The sequence below is a fragment of the Drosophila ananassae genome, chromosome 3R (genome assembly GCF_017639315.1).
Source record: "Drosophila ananassae strain 14024-0371.13 chromosome 3R, ASM1763931v2, whole genome shotgun sequence".
Lineage (NCBI taxonomy): Eukaryota > Metazoa > Arthropoda > Insecta > Diptera > Drosophilidae > Drosophila > Drosophila ananassae.
This window is the reverse complement of record NC_057930.1, coordinates 24,006,862-24,026,853: the sequence shown is the minus strand read 5'-3', so window position 1 is coordinate 24,026,853 and position 19,992 is coordinate 24,006,862. Positions and strand designations below refer to the sequence as shown.

The following is a 19,992-nucleotide window of genomic DNA, read 5'->3' as shown; positions in this document are numbered from 1 at the left end:
CTTAGAAAGCTTCCATCTGGATGTAGTTTTGAGTTCTTTTTCAGTTCCATTTGTGAAATTACAAATTGGAAAGAGTTTCATAAGAATGAAAAGTACACTATACGCTGAAGGGAATTGGAAATTTGAAATAAAAATGTGCCTTAAAGTATATAATTTCTTCATCATTTATATTTTTATCTTTGTTTTTAATTATGTATAAGCATACTCCATCCAATTTTTATCCTTTTATGAATACGAATTGCTCATTTCAATTAAAATTACTCGCATTTGGCCCTTGACTCCAACTCATTTCTCAAGCCCCCACCTCCACTTGCCATTACTGCCTCTTAGCCATCTTGTCTTGGCAGCTCAAAACTCATTCTTATGCCACCATATTTTTTTTCCAGGTTGTCAATTCACGTCGCGAAACAGATGCCGGCGTCTATTGGTGTGAGGCCAAGAACGAACTGGGCGTGGCAAGGAGTCGGAATGCCACGCTGCAAGTAGCGGGTAAGTCAGCTTAAATCCCCAGTACCCACAGTCCAAAATACACAAAGAAAAACAAACACATATCCTTTAAAATAATAAGACTTGTTAAAGAATGTAATTTTTGGGTAATCCATTTATCTTTAATTACTCTTAAAGTCTACAGTGTATATATTTTTTTATAAAATCCCGACTATAGCTACCTTTTCTATATCACTTTTTTCAAGTGTCCTTACACTCCATCCTTGAAATGTGTGGTGTGCGTTTTTAATATTCTAAATTGATGTTGATTTTTGCTGCTGTTCATGTTGTTGTTGTCCAGAGTGGTGCGGGGAAAAGGGGTCTTACCAGCTTTGCCCTTTTTGCCAACCAGCAGCTGAAGCCGCCCAGCACCCGCCCACTTAACTAACTAGCTGTGGAGCTGCTGCGTTTACAAGTTTTACGCTCGAACGCACCCACTTGTCTTGTCAGAGGACTCGTGCCCTCTCCCTCCCCCATTCTATGGCCATCTCTATCACTCTCTGCACGCTCTATTGCCGCCTCCAATACTGCCGTTTTCGTGTCAGTTTCCCCCAACTTTTTTTGGGGATTTTTTTGCTTTGGCATTTTTTTGGTTTTTGAAGTCAAAAAGGCTTACTCGGATGGCCTTAGCCATTTTTTTCCCTCAAGAGTGAGGTTGGGCCGTATTTTTGTGGATATGTGGGGATTTATTGAGGCATATGGTCGAAATAAAAAATTGTTAGTTAGGATAGGTCTGGCCAGAATTTTGATGGCCTGTGTCAGAGGCAAATATTTTGGCAATTAAGGCCTGTCCTACGGGGATGGATTTTAAAATAAAATAATCCTAGCATTCACAGAATTATTATATTTTCGCCTCTCTCATTTCAAAGGTTTTAGGGATAAGTCCTCTCAACAGTTGCAATTACATATTGGGATCAAGAAGCAGGATATCTTGAATCCTTCCCCCCACCCGAGTGTTCTCCGCTCCTGTCGATAGAGACCGCCACTTTGTCTTTTGTTGGCTAATATTTCTTTTATTTGCCGCTGCCTTTTCATTTCTGTCTGTCTGTTTGTCCTTCTGGCTGTCATGTCCTGGATCTCCTCCCACACGAAAATCGATATTGCTTCGTGGAGTTTATTTTGCCTTCATGTTAGGATTGTATTTTTCTCCCACTCGGATCCTTTTGCGAGTCTTGTTTAGCCAGAACACCGAGTGGGGCTTGCTTTTTGCGGTATATCCTTGGGGAATATTTTTCAATATTTGCATGTAAATCACGAAAAGCACGTCAAATTTGTTTGCTTGGTTAAAACGTCGTTATTGCGGCTTGGGGTGGATACAAAAAAAGCAAGTATACGGAGAACTTGGTGAAGGCGAAAGGCGTTCACATTGATTGGGTTAGGCAATAAAAAAGCGAACAGCAAACGGCAGAAGCCAGGAGGCAGCCGGCTGAAGGAACAGGACCTCCGCTCGTAGGCGGGCACACTTGTTCACGTGCTTTTTATTCCTTTTTTTTGTGTGGTTTTATTGGGGGTTTGTCAATAGTAAACATAAGTTGCACATTGTGTGTGTTTAAGTATATATATTTGATGTTGTCAGCGCAATTTCGCTTTGAGCCACGCTGTCAACGCAGACTTCTGACCCAACATTAAAGGACACCCTCGCAGGAGAATGGGAGGAACGAAAACCGCCATATGCAGAGTAGGCGTTGAAAAATTGTGGGGAATTATCTCCTCTGACGTTTTAGCAACCATATATATTATTTTCTAGAAGCTTTGCTTGCTCAGATTATGGTTATTAGGGTTTCGCAGAGCCTTTAAAAAAGGCTACACCTTACATCCTTTTAAGGGAAACCATTCTCCCCTCATCGCACCTTTAATTATCCAATTAATTGTAATCATCGCATAACTTTCTCTTAGTGGCTCGCAATTATCCCAGGACAGTTTGTTCATTAGCTTTAATCGATCACGTCGCAGACTTGAAGTAGTTGCCATATCCGGCATCCTCCTATCATAAATCTCACACATAATACCGGCCGTGATAAATATAGATAAACGGTCATTTATTAACTCATTATCGGGAGCTGTCCGAATCGGTACGCCTGAGAGCGTTTTGCACCTTTTCCTCGGCAGCTATTTATTTATTTTTTTTGCCTGCCGAGTCCGTGTCCGTGACCAGCAGCGAGGACGACGCCGAGGCCTACACAACTTTTCGCCCAATGGCACTGAACCTGACACTGATTATGACTTTGATTAATTTATTGATGGTTGGCGTGTTTCCTGCTGTGTGTGTTTTTCGGATCGAGACTTCCAGCTCGGCCCGGACTTCTATTAAAAGTTTTGGCCCCGACTTTAATTGCGTCCGCCCGGGATGGTTGCTGGCTCCGTGAGTTCTTTGATTCATGCTGATTTATTACGCTTCAACTTTAAATTTAATAAAAGTCATGGTTTCAGCACATTTTTGCATAACCACTAAGGCAAAAACTAAGCCACGGCAAAAAGAAATCTCGACCGACAACAAAAAGCACCCTAAAATGTAAAAGAATTCGCTTATTCACTTTGTAGATTAAAAAAAAAAAGAAAAGCAGGGAAATAAAGGAAAAGCGAAATTTAATTTACGTAAAAGCTGCTTTCGCTATGGATTTATACGATGAATATCCATGCATATATATGTACTATATATACTATATTTTTTCGCTGCACAAAAGGTTGCTTTTGAGGCCAAAAGGAGCAGAGTCGAAAAAAGCAGAGAATTTACTTGGCTACGCTTTTCAAGTGCTTGAAAGTTGCTTGATTTATTACACTGAAGTTGAGCTGCCTGCCCTCTACCTCTATACTACTTCTTTTTTAGCCGAAAAAAAGTGAATGGAAAAGAAAACTTCTTTCTGTGATATGCACACAGGACAAATAGAGCTCTGAGGTGTGTGCAAATTACGGCATTCCCCTCTGACCACACCATTACAAAGGACGATAAAAGGAGGAGCCGGCTGAATTACTGCTCTCCGCTTTAGTCGCTCCAAATCTGCGAATGCTAAAGCAAAATGTTGATAATACTCTGATTTACTATGCTAAAGGACTCTCCGTTTCAGGAATAAATGCAGTCAGCCGGATTGTGACAGGAAAATGGCTGAAAGTAATGATAGAAAAGTAGAATGGCTCAACGTTGAATCAGGAGTCCTTTAGAAAGATATTACTATAGAAATAGATTGCTGTTCAAGTTAAAATACTTATTTTTAATAGATATTAATCCGCAATAAAAACTCTATTTGAATGTAAAAATACACACCTTGTGTTTATTTAATAAATTATTCATTAAACACTAAAAAAGCTCCTATTTTCCATTTACTTTCTTAAATATTATTTTAGTAAAAAATGGAATTTATTCATTCAATGCTAATGCAAACATTTGTGTAATGACATGGATAGCAGCTGTCATTTATTTTTCCACTTCATCAGCGTTTGCTCCTGATGGCATTTATCAAATTAATATACTCACTTATTTTTTGTCCCTACAATCAATAACAAATGGAATTAAATTAGCTTAAAAGCTGCGTAGAAAATGGTGTCTCCTCTGGAATTTTTTACAAATTAGAAGGCCATCTTTCTTGGGAGCTGCCCCTTTTGCCCGCTCCTGCTTCTCCTGCAGTGGCTCCTCGTATAAAAATCACATTTATGCCATTTACCAACAATTTATCTTTGCTGTCAGGCCGCAAACACGCGCTCATACCCACATCGGTGAAAGTGGAAAGAGAAAGCCGCAGGATAGGGAGTAGCTAGTAGGGCGATGGTGAGGGCCAGGGGACAAGGACACCGACACCGACGTGGGGCATTTATCATGCAAAAACCCCGGGATAATTTATAACCACCAACAAATGGACAGGGGCCAAGCCGCACACTCCAACACACACACACATACTCTTCGTAATAATCATTTGCTCATCTTTCTTCCACTCACATGCCCTTTCACCCATGTCCCTGTCCACCATTTCAGTGCTCCGTGATGAGTTCCGCCTGGAGCCGCAAAACACACGGATCGCCCAGGGCGATACCGCCCTGCTGGAGTGCGCCCCGCCCCGGGGCATTCCCGAGCCGACGGTCACCTGGAAGAAGGGCGGCCAGAAATTGGATTTGGAGGGCTCGAAGCGTATACGCATCGTTGACGGCGGCAATTTGGCCATCCAGGATGCCCGGCAGACTGACGAGGGTCAATACCAGTGCATAGCCAAGAATCCTGTCGGCGTGCGCGAGTCCTCGCTGGCCACGCTCAAAGTGCACGGTGAGTCCTTAACCCTTTTCAGCCACTGTGGCATAAAAAGGCACTACAAAGGGATGGGTTTTATTTTAAATTTATTTATACAAAATTAAAATATTTTGAATGAAATTAAACTTGGCATTAAAGAGGGAAGAGCAATTTTAGACTTTTATTTCTAAGCTTTAAATATTTTCTAGGGTTAAAGGTTAGAAAAAGGGACCGCCACCCAAGCCAGGCACCTCCAATCAATGTGTCATGTCCAATTTGCTGGAATGTGACTTGGGTTGGGCTTTGGTTTGTGGCGCCCTTATTGGTTTGGGGCTTTTGATTAAATTGCCGCTTATCATTGCCATGTTTGCGTATGTCCATTGCAGTCAAGCCGTACATCATCCGAGGGCCACACGATCAAACGGTATTGGAGGGGGCCTCGGTGACCTTTCCCTGCCGGGTGGGGGGCGACCCCATGCCCGATGTTCTCTGGCTGAGAACCGCCTCTGGTGGCAACATGCCATTGGGTAAGTTCAAAGGAAAAGAAATAAGTAAGAGTGTCCTTAAAAGAAAGTTTTCTTTCGTATCCTAGATCGCGTTAGTGTTTTGGAGGATCGAAGTCTGAGACTGGAGCGAGTAACCATCGCCGATGAGGGCGAGTATAGTTGCGAGGCTGACAATGTTGTGGGAGCCATCACCGCCATGGGAACCCTGACGGTTTACGGTAAGTCATAAATGCTAGTATCCTAGAATTCTGGTTTAGACAACCGCTAGTCGAGCACTGTTAGCTAATTAGTCTACCCATGCTCCTCCTACTCCCCGCACTCACACTATAGCCCCCCCGAAATTCATCCAACGTCCTACGAGCAAGTCCGTGGAGCTCGGCGCCGATACCTCGTTCGAGTGCCGGGCCACTGGAAACCCAAAGCCGACTATCTTCTGGACCATCAAGAACAATAGTACGTTGATCTTTCCGGGAGCCCCACCGCTGGATCGGTTTCACAGTCTGAACACCGAGGAAGGACACTCCATTCTGACCCTGACTCGCTTCCAAAGAACGGACAAGGACCTGGTGATCCTGTGCAATGCCATGAACGAGGTGGCCAGCATAACGTCCCGCGTGCAATTGAGTTTGGACTCTCAGGAGGATCGCCCCCCACCCATCATCATAGCAGGTCCTGTGAACCAGACCCTGCCCATCAAGTCCTTGGCCACGCTCCAGTGCAAGGCCATAGGCCTTCCGAATCCCACGATATCCTGGTACCGCGATGGAATTCCCGTGCAGCCCAGTTCGAAGCTGAATATCACTACGGCCGGGGATCTGATAATATCGGACCTCGATCGGCAGCAGGACCAGGGGCTATACACTTGTGTGGCCAGCTCGAGGGCGGGAAAGTCCACTTGGAGTGGCTTCCTCCGGATCGAGCTGCCCACCAATCCGAACATTAAGTTCTACAGAGCCCCGGAACAGAGTAAATGCCCCACGGCGCCCGGGCAGCCCAAGGTCCTGAATGCCACATCCTCGGCCCTGACAATTGTCTGGCCGACGAGTGACAAGGCAGGAGCTTCGTCCTTCCTCGGATACAGTGTGGAAATGTACTGTACGAACCAGAGCAAGACGTGGATACCGATTGCCTCCCGGCTGAGTGAGCCCATCTTCACGGTGGAGAGTCTGACCCAAGGAGCGGCCTACATGTTCATAGTTCGGGCGGAGAACTCCCTGGGCTTCTCCCCGCCCTCTCCCATTTCGGAGCCCATAACGGCCGGAAAACTGGTTGGGGTCCGGGACGGCAGCGACAACTCTGGCACCTCGCAGCTGCTTCTGAGCGACGTGGAAACCCTGCTGCAGGCCAACGATATTGTGGAGATCCTGGAGGCCAATGCCAGTGACTCCACCACCGTGCGACTCTCCTGGGACATCGACAGTGGCCAATACATCGAGGGCTTCTACCTGTATGCTCGGGAACTGCACTCTACCGAGTACAAGATGCTCACTCTGCTGAACAAGGGCCAAGGACTCAGTTCCTGTACGGTTCCCGGTTTGGCAAAAGCCTCCACCTACGAGTTTTTTCTTGTGCCATTTTACAAGAGCATCGTAGGAAAGCCCTCCAACTCCCGACGTGTCCGCACCCTGGAAGATGGTAAGGTTTATTTTGTAGTTAGTTTCCTGAGCCAGTTACTTATTTTTGCGTTTTTCTTATTCGGATTCCGGCCACTAATTGCGATTCATTGTTCTCCATTTTCGTTAACAGTCCCCGAGGCGCCACCTTATGGCATGGAGGCCATTCAATTCAATCGCACCTCAGTGTTCCTGAAGTGGCTGCCACCGCAACCGAATCGGACACGCAATGGTAAGTAAGAGTCCTTTTTGGGGAAAGCTTAAGATTATTAATGGTATGATTAGGTCCTGAGGATAAATATTTTGTTTCAAATCCCTTAAATAAACATATTGAGCTATGCCTTTCATTTAAAAAACGATTACCTAAGCCCCTGAGAAGTTTGCGCTGAAAATGCGCTAGACTGAAACGTCCTGCAGGACTCTCTGATTTATCGCACTCACCACCTCAAACAATTTGATTGTAAAAATACCGCCAGTAAACCAACGCGATGCGGATGAATTCTCTCCTTCTTTGTTTACATTTAATTTCATTTGCGTGTGTCTCCGTCTCTGACTCCATTCTTCCGTCCAACCCTCCATTGAACAGGAATCCTCACCAGCTACAATGTGGTCGTCAAAGGCCTGGACGTGCACAATACGACGCGGATATTCAAAAATATGACCATAGATGCGGCCACCCCCACACTGCTCCTGGCGAATCTCACCACGGGAGTCACCTATTACATTGCCGTGGCGGCGGCCACCCGGGTGGGAGTCGGACCCTTCAGCAAGCCCGCCGTTCTTCGCATCGATGCACGCACCCAGTCCCTGGACACGGGCTATACGAGGTGAGTTGAAAGCACTGGGAGAAAAGGGAGTAGGATGTTGATTTAAAATATAAATTTTAAAAGTTTCTGTAGCTTTTATTTTAATATCTTTAAAAGTTTTTCTCTTACAACTATATTGAATATTTAAATAAATATTTTTTCGAGTGGATTTCCCTTTTGTGTTAGTGGGCGGAGCTGGGGCATTGTGATGCTGCTCATTTGACTGCCAAGTGTCGCAGCGAGGTCCACATCAATCCATTAACGGCCAACGACAATGGCCAACGACTTTTGCGACCAACGACCATTAAACTAAGCCTCTGCCCGGGCACGTACACAATGCTCTAGCTCCAGCTCCAGCTCCAGCTCCATCCTCCGATAGCCGTTCTCCATTCCGGTCTCTTTATTGTGTTGTCTATTGCAGATATCCCATCAGTCGTGATATTGCCGATGACTTTTTAACACAGACCTGGTTTATCGTCCTGCTGGGCTCCATCATTGCCATAATTGTGTTTCTATTGGGCGCATTGGTTCTATTCAAGCGCTATCAATTTATCAAGCAGACTTCGCTGGGCAGTTTACATGGTGAGTGAACTTTAATTTAAATTTATATTTATTTTCTTCTTTTTTTTTTTTTTGGTGGGAGGGTGTCTGGTAATTGCTTGTTCTTTTTTGTTTGGGGATTTATGGGTGCATTGAGGTTTAATTTGGTTGAAAATGGGGGATATTCTTTAAATTTTGAATGAATTGTTAAAGAGACTACTGGGTTTTGTGGAATAAAGATGGTACTTGCTTTATTCAACTACTATATCATGAATTATTTTCCCCCTACTTTGATAGGACAATCTTCATTCCGGTCCGGGACATGCAAGCATTTTGCTTCAGCTCCTTTAGCTCCACAAGCTCCTCCTCTGCGTAATCTATGATTTATGACTTGAGCATTTATGGTCGGTCTCAATTAGGTTGCCATTTTGTAAGCCACAATAACTGCAGCCATCAGGACACGCACTCATAACATTGTAAAGACTCGCGGGTAATAATCTTTGGCAGTAAGCCACAGCGCCAAGGTTAAACCGACTATAAAAAAGATAAACAAGTCACGATAACTAGAGCACCAGTTGGGGGCCCCAAAAAATGGTAACTTTTGGGGGAAATGGGAACTTTGTAGCGAAGAGCATAAAAACGACAAATGCTCACGTGAAAATCACATCAATTGTCTGGCTGGGAGTACTCTAAATAAAGAAATAAAATACTAGAGGGGCTAGTGGGTATCCTGATTCTTCAATTTGTTTGAATTTCGAGGATTTCTCATCAGTTTTTCAAACAAACTTGGTTAGGCAGCTCATTCAGTGCGAATACCCCTAAGGTCTAACAACTCCAGGGCATTTACAATCTTGTTGGAAAAGGGCGGGCAAGAGCTTTTGCCAATTGAATATAAAAAGTAATTTCCGTCTTTTATTATTTGCACGTTACCCTCTGAACTGGTGTGGTCTGGTCGGGTTTTAGTTTTAACGAGCCGTAATCATTGCCAGCCCAGCACCGGCACAGCACCGGCCCAGCACCATTGCCATTTCGATATATTCTGTCTGGCATAAGGTATATAACACATATTTTTTTATTTCAGGCAATCACGCAATCGGAACCGTGCGAAAGTTTCCAACATTGCCGCTAAATGGAGGCGGAGCTGTCGGTGCCGTTGGCTCAAATTCGACAGTCGCCGCAACTGGCCCCAATGGGCTCTGGATCGATCCCACCGGTGGCGTTTGGCGACAGGGCGACCGTAGCACTGGAGCCGGCAATGGTGGCGGCACATGTTCGACAAAGGAGCAACTTCCGGGATACGCACAGGCCACCGCCCAGCAGGGACAGCACCCGCCCACCCTACTGCCCGATTACGAGAGGTAAGCTGCTCCTTCGGTTTGTTTATCTGCTCGGGAAGTTGGTTGGTTGCCTTAATATCCTGTCTACGCTTCGGTGACTGTTTAATTACAATAAAAATTGGCAAGCAGAAGGCTTAAATTGGTCAAAAGCTGGGTAGAATAGTGGGGGTTGGCAGTGGGAGGCTTTCCTGCCACGAGAAACAGATCCATGGCACTATTTACGAGCCGGCTCGTAAAATATATTTTGTGGAGTTGCAACCGCTGCCTCCATAAAAATTTCTTCCCCCTACCCCCAGCCAATGGTGAACCACCCCCAGGACAGGAGCACCCTCTTCGGTACATCATCCCCCATCCCCAACCCCCTCCAAGAGCACCGCAACAACAACAAACGCCATTAAATTGTTACACTTGAACGGGTTTTACTTTGGGCCATGGTAACTTACCGCCGGCTGGAACTGTTTACGTTATTTGAGGGGCGGTCGATGTTTTCGGGCGTGGCACGAGGGGGGGCTGCACTCTTTTACATGCAGCGGTAGCGTTATTTAATTTCCATATACGCATTTCATTCGAAATTTCCCGGGGCTGTTTTATCCGGAATTTACTTTGTTCCGTTGTTGTTCTTTGGGTTTGTGGGTTTCCCTTAAAGAGACTCCAGAGGAGTTTTCCTTCTCGGAGGAGGATTAAGTTTAAAAAGCAGAAATCATAAGAAAAGCATATTCAACTTTAAAAGATCTTATTTACTTGACAAATTCGAACATGGTCCAGAAATTCTGTTGACATCCTCGGCTTTGAAGAGGCTTAAATTGTGAGTGAATTCTTGGGAACTTTCCAATCCCAATTTTGACTTTCAGCGCAAAAAGAAATCTTCCTCGGCTTGTCAAATGATTCCTGAAAAATTTCAACAAAGTTTCTTCAAACTTTAAAATGTTTTCCCTTAATCGCCTTAATTCCATTGAGCCTAATCCCAGTTCCATGTTCAAACTGGCCATTTCTCCCTCGTCTTATTTATTATTTTCCTTATTATTTCTACTCAGAAATGTACAGAAAAAAAGTCCTTTTGTTTTTTTTGGTCCTTTCTTGCCTTAAAGCTTAATGTACCGTTGCGGCAACAATAATAAAACAGGAACAGTAACGCGCAGCAAGGACTACAAAAAAAAATAAAACAAAAATGAAACCAAAATCCAAACAAGACGCAATAAAAAGTGGCAACTGCTGGCGACATATTGCTATCCTGCTCTCGGTGCACCTGTCCCACTCCCACCTTACAGCCTCCCAGCATCATAGCCCGGAAAACTTTCGCGTATTTATTTGCGGCATTTTACGCATTTATTTGTTTAGACTTCCCTCTCACAATAGCTGTTTGGATGAAATATCCGCCACCTTTAACCCCCGCCCTCACTTCCACTTCACTTACAATTCGGAACACTTCCTGCCTCACCCTCTTTTGCCCCACCCTCTCAATGCCGTTGCCACTTCCGTTACGCGATTTTCATTATTTCCGATTCAATTTTTCCGTTGTGTTCCCGCGAAGCGAACTTTTTCCTCAGTTGCTCACTTTTAACAACCTTGTAAAGTCGTAAAAAGTATAACATAAGCAGATAGAAATACAAAAACAGAATCGTCTTTTATTTTCCTTGTTTACATAAACACTCCCCACCGTTCCCCGCCCTTCAAATCCACTTGAAACACGTGCGGGCGGCGGTGGCGTCATTACCAAAAATTTCCAATTAAAATATTTAATTTCTTTCGCCGGTTGTTGTCGAATGCGTGAGTTCTTAGAGCCCAGCCCTCCTGAAAAACGCAATTTTCACCGCTAAATTAACAATTAAAAATTGATAGTCCTCGGGGAGGAAACAGACTCCTCAGATCTGCATATTTTTCATATTCCCCTGATGTCCTTAAGGCCGCAGCTTAATGGCTGGAAACTTTTCAAATTCCGTAGCATACTTATGAGCGTCATTCTTAAAAGCGCCATTTAATTGGCTTGGCGCGGTTGTTTTTGAAGAATAATCATATTTTAAGTAAATCTTAGAAGTAAATTTTAAAGATTTAATAAGAAAAATTAGAAATTTAGGAAAAACCACCACTGAACTGCCAAAACTATTCTAGAAACTTTCACCACCCACCCACAAACATTCAAGTAAATTTTTACGAGAACTCATTGGAAAAAAACGCGGTTCCATAGATAAGCATTATCTCATTAGCTAATTAGTGTGCAAAAATTTGCGCAATAAAAAGTTTTTTTGTTTGCCCAGAAACTCGCATGTAGAAAAGTTTGATTCGAATTCAGAGTCCGGTTGTTTTTTCACCCCAAACCACTCTGATTTTCTTCTTGTGGCTCCTCATTTTACTGCTTTTCCGATTTTCCGCTTTTCCCAAAACCCACACTCCCCCTACCCGAGCGCCTCTAATTAGAAAGTTGAAATGCTAATGGCGAAATTTTTGTATTGTATTTTGGTGTATTTAACCAAATTGCAATTGCTATCGCAAAGGGAAATTGCAGCAAAATTTTTAATGAGTAGGTGTGAGATGGAACAATTTCCGGAGTTGCATTCACAAGCCTAACAAAAGCAATTTCCTCCCATCATCAGCAACAACATCGAATGATTTATGAAATGAGTGATGGGAGTCCCAGACAGGCATAAATGAACGGTAAATTATATACACTTTGAAAAAGGAATTAGTTGGTTGCTAAGTGGCGAGTTGGGGTTGCCAAGAAAATTATCCTTGAGAAAAAAAGCTTAGAGATTAATCAACCATTTTCCATACTAATTTTTTTTAAATTTATTTTATGGCTTAGATTCGCTTGTAGTTTTTTTCAGTGTATCCAAATAATGAGAATCATCCCACACACAACACTGATCTCTCCATTGAATCAATTTTTAACCGGTATTATGCCACCTCTCTCCCATTGCAGACTGTCGCCCCTGAACATGCCCGATTATGCGGAAGTCGCCTGCTCGACATTCAAAAGTCCCACCCATGGGGCACCACAGCCGTCGGTGGGTGGTGGGGCCTCCCTCTACGATAGCTGTGGGGCCTATGCCACCACCAATGTGGTGGCCAATGTGAAGCTATTCCAGAACCGCTATGCGACAAAACCGACCCAGAACACCATCAACAACAACCAGCAGGGCAATGATTACCAATCGACTGGGATGTATTCGGCTCCACCGAGTGCTCATTACGGGTGCCTGGAACAAAAACAGCAGCAGCAACAGCAACCAAATGTGATGACCACTTCCACGGCATCCACGGCCATTCTGACGGCCTCACCTGCCAAGCTGAAAAAGATCAACATAACCGAGAACAAAATGGATCAGATGGACGTGAAAACGGAGCGAACCAATCCGTTCAATCAGCAGCAGCAACTACTTTTGGCCAGCAACGCATTGAAACAGGGTCTGGGCGCCTATGCCAATACCACACTGGTGGCCCAAATGGCGAACGGCGGCGGGGCCGGGACTCTGAGACGGCAACGGCAGCCGAAAACGCTCTACAAAAGCGAAAATAACATTTTGGGAAAATCCGGTTTGAGGCAAAACGCACTGAACACTAATGCAAATGCGACTATGGATTTCCTGACCGGCGGTCCCCCGTCGGAGGGTGGAGACTTCTCCGGCCTGGGTCTGTGCAACTCCACCAATCAGCTGCTGAACGACTGGGCCTCGAGTGCCTCGATCGCGGCTCCGGGGGATTATCATTTCGGCAGCAAGCAGCCGAACAAGCAGCACTTGTACGTGAAGGCCAAAGATGGAACTTGGTCGGCAGTCAGCTCGGATGCATACCAATCCTTTAAGCAACAGCAGCACCAGCAACACCACCAATTCCTGGCCGGCTCAGGTGACAACAACAAGTCCTTAGCTAGTGTCAACAGCTTAGCTGGCGATAGCAAATTCCTGAGTAGCTTCGGCTCTAGCTCCAATGTCTAGGCCCTAGTTTGAAACCCATTGACAAAAGCTTGACTAAAACCAGAGAGTTGCTCAATAAATTAACGACGCACTTGTGACATTTTCCCAGAGGCACAAAGAGTGGAGGTGTAGCTTAGGAAGGCATATCCTTTTCTTATTTTACCTACATAGAACCCCTCACAGAATCCATCCTTCACTATAGCTATAGACTCCCGGCTATGTCTCCAAGAAACTCTTTCCCGGAAAACCCCCAAATGGAAAAGCAACAACGAAATGTATGTAAAGAGATACATGAAAATATTGGCTTGTAAATACAGTTCCCATAACTCTATATATAATCGTAGCCCCTTAAAGCATTTAATAATATTGCATTTCGAGCAAGCAAAACCTTAATATTAATTTACACGCGAACCGAAACCGAGTCAAAATAGCACAGAAGTAGTTAAAGTAAGTACAGCCTAGAGCCCCCAACCGATATCTTGCATAGTTTTAGAAGAAACTTGAAAGTTTAAAAGAAAGAATAAAAAATGAGAAAAATGTTAAAGCCAAACAAGAATACCGAACCCTAACGAACAAAACCCTAACTTATACGACGCACGATGCATAATTAGTTGAGAGAAGGTAACAGAAGGTCACCGCCACGAAAGAGGTAATTAAATGCTAATAATAAGGCTGTTAAATGTAAAATATCATAAATGATTCAATACCAAGCGACTAAACCTACATTTAAACCGTGTAATTAAAGCATTAAAATGTAATTTACTGACACTAGAATTAGTTTGAATAGCTAAAAAAAAATCGAATAAAGCGGAAGTAAAGGGATTACAACCACTATGCGTATAGCTGAAAAAAGGTAATATAAATTAAATTAATCAATTTATTGAAAAATTATGCAATGAGACAAAAAATAAAAACAAAATACTAAATGGAAAAAATATCTGACCGCAAAAGTGTTGTTTTTGGGTATAATAAGGCTAATTTAATTGGTCAGACATTCGTTTAAAGATCTGGTTAAAAATTCCCTTTCAAATAGTGTTTAATAGAAACCCCTAGCTGGTAGTCTCCTTGCCCAAATAGCTGAATATTTGCGGACAAACTGGCTCTAATTTGTGCGGAAATTTTCCATTTCAGCGGCCAGAACCATTTGGCGTCGACACAGTTCTGCCTATATGGTCCTGGACAATTCCATGGATTTTGTGATTTGAGCCCCATTCCAAGGGAGCCTCGTACCAGGTAAACCCAACTATTTTGCGGCTGGGCCACAAAACTTTCAACTGATTTCCGGCGAGCGGCGGAATATTCCAGTCCGACCAGCTAATTAATTATGCACTTTGTAGTCGCCCCGCCCAAAAGTCCAATTTGTTCTACAAAATCATTAATGTATAGATCCAATTGAGGCATTGTTTTGGCCATCATCCCCCCATCATATCCTGCTGCAAAATGCAAAAAGCTGCAATTGCAAATTCATGATAAACACGAATGATTTCAGTTTCCTGCCTATTTTTGTTTTCTATTGATTTTTTGCTCCTTTCGGCAAGGCGAAACAATTTTGCAAATTGTTACTGACAGTTTATGCATCGAATATATGGCCAAATGAGGCGGCAAAATAAAGGCTATTGAAATTAAAATATATATATTTGATTAAACGGAGCGTGATATTATTGAGAGAACCCCACTTTATCGTTTCAGTTGTTTGGTTTAATAATGTTGTGATATTGCACTAATTAGTTGTAATATCCTTGACAGGCTCAGAGCGTATATAGCTTTGTGTTTTTGGGATAGTTCTTACATCTGTTTAAACCGAAATTGAAATTTTATTTGGCATTTTCACGGCTGAAGGCTTTAACTGCACTGCCAGCTTATTACCCTTGGATGAACTTTAAGCTTTTGCCGCTCGAATAACACCAGCTGCAGTCAGTGCTCAGTGTAATGTATCAGTGACCGGACCCCTGCCATTAGCCCCAACACCCCCAAATGGACAGCCCCCGCATATTGTATATATGTAGAGCTTAGCCAGCCAAACCGAAACTACAAATAGCCCCAGTGTCCGAAACACTCGCTGGCAGTGCGTGTTGGCCCTGGCCGCTACCAATTGCCACTGGCCAGTCCGATAAATAAGCCCAAATTTATCATGAACATGAAGCACACAGTCCCACACCCACACCCACTGGCATTGGAGGCTTGGGCTTCGGACACTGGGCCATATATCGTGGCACTATAATAGCCATGGCAGGCTCATAATTTTTGGCACAAAATTGTCCGATAGGCGTTGAAGCGTTCAATTGAATGTCGTCTAGCCGAAGACCTTTCCGTTCGTCGTCCTCAACGCCCACCAGACCCAAAACACCCACCAACTATTGTATAATCAAAACTAATGGTCTATAAAGAATCAATTCTCAATTTGTTTAGCCAGCTGCTGCCCGATCCGAGCCGAGGACCGAGGACCGAGTGAACCGGACAATGATACAGGATAATGCTGCAAAATGCTTTCTCCCATTTTCCCAACTAAAAAGTTTCCTCTATCCTTCTTTATCGATGTAACACATGTGACAAATAAAATTTAAATGCGTTTGGTAAATAATTTTGTATTGATTCTGTTATTGAATGGAAAGCATATGTTTGGCCAGTAGGTATCGTAATTTTTGGCAAAGGATGTTTTAAATGTGAGTGTTCAGGCTCTAAAACCCCCAATTTGCGCTCCTCGTGAATATGAATATCCTTCCTATTAGCCATATTTGCGCCAAATTAGTGTCCCCAAAGCTATGTGCATCATAAAAGCATTTGGGCGGGGAAGTGAGGACTGGAATTTTTGATTCGATTGTATTTAGGCAGTCGAGTGTGGAGAGGAGTGGGTGGGATGGTGCTGCCTGCCAGGCACTGATTCAGCAAATTTGCCATAAAGTTTAATCAGCAGCTTTTGGCAGAATCGCAAAAAATGCTCGTAAAAGAAACAGCGACGGACTCACATGCGGAGACAAAGTTTTATGCCCATTTGAGTGACCATAAAAATGCTCCATGGACTCCACTCGAGTGTCCTTTCCGGCTGCGTACCACAAGGATAACACAAGGCTAATATGGGTGCATTGGGGGAACAGTGGTTGATTGTTGATACAAAATGGAGCAGAAGCTATTTAATGCGATTAGCCAAGAGCATTTAGTGGTGAAATTTTCTTATAATTGGATGTTTAAAAGAACTCTTTAAAAAAAGGATGGTTGTTTGAATAAAAAGTAACAAGGAGATGGGTTAGATGTGTTAAGCCTATCTTCCGATTGTTCAGAAATCAAAGTTCAAAATTGGATGGCAGCCAGGGCACGTCCAAAGGGTTGCAATGGCTGCACATATCCTTTGACTAAAAGGACCTTTGCTATTGTTTCTGCCTCCGCACCCAGAATGCAAAGCAAAGAAATTTAGTAAATTGCCTTTTGCAGCCTCGGCAATCCCAATGGAAAACAACAAAAAATCGGAATTTAAGTGCCGCAGACACGGGATCGAAATAGAAAAAACTTTTCAGGAATTTCCAAATAACAAACCAACCAAGAAAAAAAGAAAATCTAGTGGGGAATTTTCGTTTATTGTAAAGGCCCAGTCCCGACCGGCTAACATTTTAATTTGTCCATTATGTTATTTTTGATTTTTTGACTTTTTCGCTCGGAATTTTCCACAGGAGCAAACATTCAAGTTAATTGAAAATGGTCAGTCCTGTTTAGTTGGGGGAGTCTCAAGGGTTGATTACACATTTCTCTTTCAGTTTGGCCCCCAAGTTTCGGCCAACATCTCACTCGCACACTAATTAAATGCCCCCAACAGAAACTTTTGGCCAGAAAATGAAATTCTGGTCGTGGCTTCGGCTTTAAATGGCTAAACTTACATGTCGAGTTAGTCAAAAAGTTTAATTTTCCCCTGTCCCAGTCCCTGTCCCTGGCCGTCTGGAGCGATTTCCACTTTTACTTCTTCTTGTTTAGCCATCGTCGTCGTCGTCCTTTGACTTTGGTGAGTAATTAGTAAAATGCATTAAAATAAATGAGCTTGCAGGAGGGCAGGAGGAAAACTGCAGGACTGGAAAATTTAAAGTTACTTGAAGCGAAGCTACCTGCTTAGAAGGAAAATAAATGTTCTATATTCTGAAGATAATCCCGAATTCAAAGCATCCAATAACGAAGTTATCTTTACTTAACTGCAACAAATAAACAGCTTTATCTCTCCGAATACATAAAACGGTTTTATGACACAACTTTTCGTTTATTCAATCAACACATTACATTGTCCTGGCGAAAAGGATGAAGGATGAAAAGTATCTTGGCTCCTAGACGCAGGCGACATGACAACCTGGACACTCGACGGGAATGGCGGCCGGAAGGACGAGAAGACAAAGCGTGAGACATTTCAACAGGCCATAAAATACATTTTGGACGCCTTTTGTGAGTCCTTTGCCGCGGGCCTTTGGCGTTGTAATTTCTTGAATGTGTCAGACGTCGCCGTCGACGTTGTCATTTTTTGTCTCTTTTGCTCCTTTTCCCTCTCTTTTCCACTCTACCCCTGGCCAACTCACTTTACGTCTATTCTAATTGCAAAATATGGCGACAATTTCAAAGAAGTTAAGGACATTGACGCCCCTTGGACTGGCTGCCAGGGGATAATACAATTTCGAATGACATTTTCGGAGCAGAATTGTAATAAATATCTAGCAGACGGGCGGCAGGGCTCCAAGGGGGAGTGGCAGGGGCCACCACCCCACTTGAACCCGCCTCGTTATGTAATGGATACTTAGCGGCAGTCGAGAAGAAGAGCTCCCAGCGCAAAAATTCAAACAAAACTATTAAATGAGCATAAAAAAAAGAAAGATTAAAGATTAAGATATGGACTATAGAAGCACCCTAGATGATGTTTTAAGTATTTAAAATCCACATCTTATTTGCAAAAAAATATATATTTAAGTCATTTAAATATAAATTAAATCAATTAATTTATCAAATAACACTATATACGGTCAGATATACTCTGAAAAATCACAAAAAAAGTATAATAATAGAAGGGGAATCAAAATCTGTAACAGTAACCCCAGCCCAATGACAGAATCCCAACACAGTGACCCCTCTAAGGACAGAAACTCCCTGGATTCCCCTGTGTGTGGCTCCACTTTATGAAACGTTTTATTATACTAATTTGTAGGATGGCAATGGTCGCCAGTTTCGGTTACATCGAATGGCCAACTAAAAATGGCAATTTGCCATTGCCTGAAATGAGCGTGGCCCGCACAGGGTGTGTCCTTCTGGCCACCCCTGCTAGAAGTCCGCCCACAGCAGCAAAATCCCACTTCAGTCAAGTCTCTATTAGCAGACAATGCTCTGGAGGGCTCCAGGAACACAGAAGAGGGCATCGCAACGAAACTGGCTCTGGTTTGATTCTCTAACGTGGCCAACAAAACTGTCTTCTAATACATATGGAAAAGGTAGTTATGGGCGTTAGTTACAGGATAGCAAAGGCAATGGTCGAATGGGGGTCAAAAGTGAATTAAACTTACAGTAAAGGGTACTACTTGAGGATAAATACCTTACTATAATTACAGATTTTATATTTTTTAAATTAATATTTTTTGTCATAACACAATTTGCTTCAATTTATTTATTTTAATCACATTATCATGAAATTTTTATATATTATATTTAAATTTAAAATTAAAAAAAAGTCAAAAAGGTTTCTCATTTCACTTTTCCCGCTCAATCGTTTTAAATGCGCTCAGGAAAATTGTTTAAGTGTGCACGGGTGAGTGTGCCTCAGTTAAGGGATTTTCACCAGAGTTTTATTAAAATGCCATTGCATGGGTTGGATGGTTGGCCAGTGGTTTTGGACGGACAATGCACTGTGCCACGCACCGAGAAGGACAGGACCCCTTTTGGGTCCTTTCGCCGACCATGGACACCCGAACCACACACCAAGACAAACGCTCGTTTGGTAGATCGTTAGCATTGCATTTGAAATGGAGAGTGCAGAGTGTGGCAGGAGGAAGGAGGTCCTGGAAGAGGGGCTTTGGTGCTGGGGATTGCCAAGTTTTAACGACTTTGTTTCCGTTACGTCTAATTTAATGAAATTCGTTTTGCTTTTTGGTCTCGCTCCTTTTTGCCAAGTTTTGTGCATACAATTTTCAAAAAAGGAATTCTAATGACTTGGGCGTTGCTGCAAAAATCTTGGTCTGGTCCCGGTCTGGTCTCGGTTTTTGCCAACATAACTATTTTGTGTGTGTGTCTGAGTGTGCGGTTAGTTGTTCACTTTGGTCTATAATATTTTGTTTGCTTTCTGATTTAATGACGGTGGTGGGAATGCCCTTACTTGGTTTTTAGTTGGTCTGGGGAAATGAAGACATGGCAGCGTATAATGGTACGGAGTGATTGGGAATGTGTGTTTGTCCGCGAGCCCCGAGGGACACAATCCGAATGAAATGTTAATGTACGGGGCGTACCTTCGATAGTTTTCGATGATAAACAAACGATTACCTCGAACTAAGCAATTAACTTACTTTCGTTTCAGATACTGGATGATACTGAATGCATGTATGTATGTATGTCGGCTCTCAGCTAA

General features: G+C 43.2%; 1 protein-coding gene across 3 annotated transcripts in view; it reads left to right on the top strand.

The window, feature by feature from the left end:
• The window catches only part of LOC6497992 (roundabout homolog 2), a 38,543-nt gene extending 23,908 nt beyond the window's left edge, over window positions 1–14,635 (top strand). The window contains exons 3-13 of one of the 3 annotated variants that reach the window (XM_044716027.1): window positions 387–489; window positions 4,454–4,738; window positions 5,089–5,229; window positions 5,295–5,426; window positions 5,539–6,843; window positions 6,955–7,053; window positions 7,408–7,648; window positions 8,049–8,209; window positions 9,249–9,525; window positions 12,422–13,347; window positions 14,547–14,635. In XM_044716027.1, the coding sequence (XP_044571962.1) occupies window positions 387–489; window positions 4,454–4,738; window positions 5,089–5,229; window positions 5,295–5,426; window positions 5,539–6,843; window positions 6,955–7,053; window positions 7,408–7,648; window positions 8,049–8,209; window positions 9,249–9,525; window positions 12,422–13,347; window positions 14,547–14,620 (3,744 nt within the window). In that variant the 3' untranslated portion in view covers window positions 14,621–14,635. Of the gene's footprint in view, window positions 1–386; window positions 490–4,453; window positions 4,739–5,088; window positions 5,230–5,294; window positions 5,427–5,538; window positions 6,844–6,954; window positions 7,054–7,407; window positions 7,649–8,048; window positions 8,210–9,248; window positions 9,526–12,421; window positions 14,368–14,546 lie in introns of those variants that run through there. The other 2 variants (XM_001961816.4, XM_044716026.1) reach the window with 2 other exon arrangements.
• The last annotated feature ends 5,357 nt before the right edge of the window (window positions 14,636–19,992 follow it).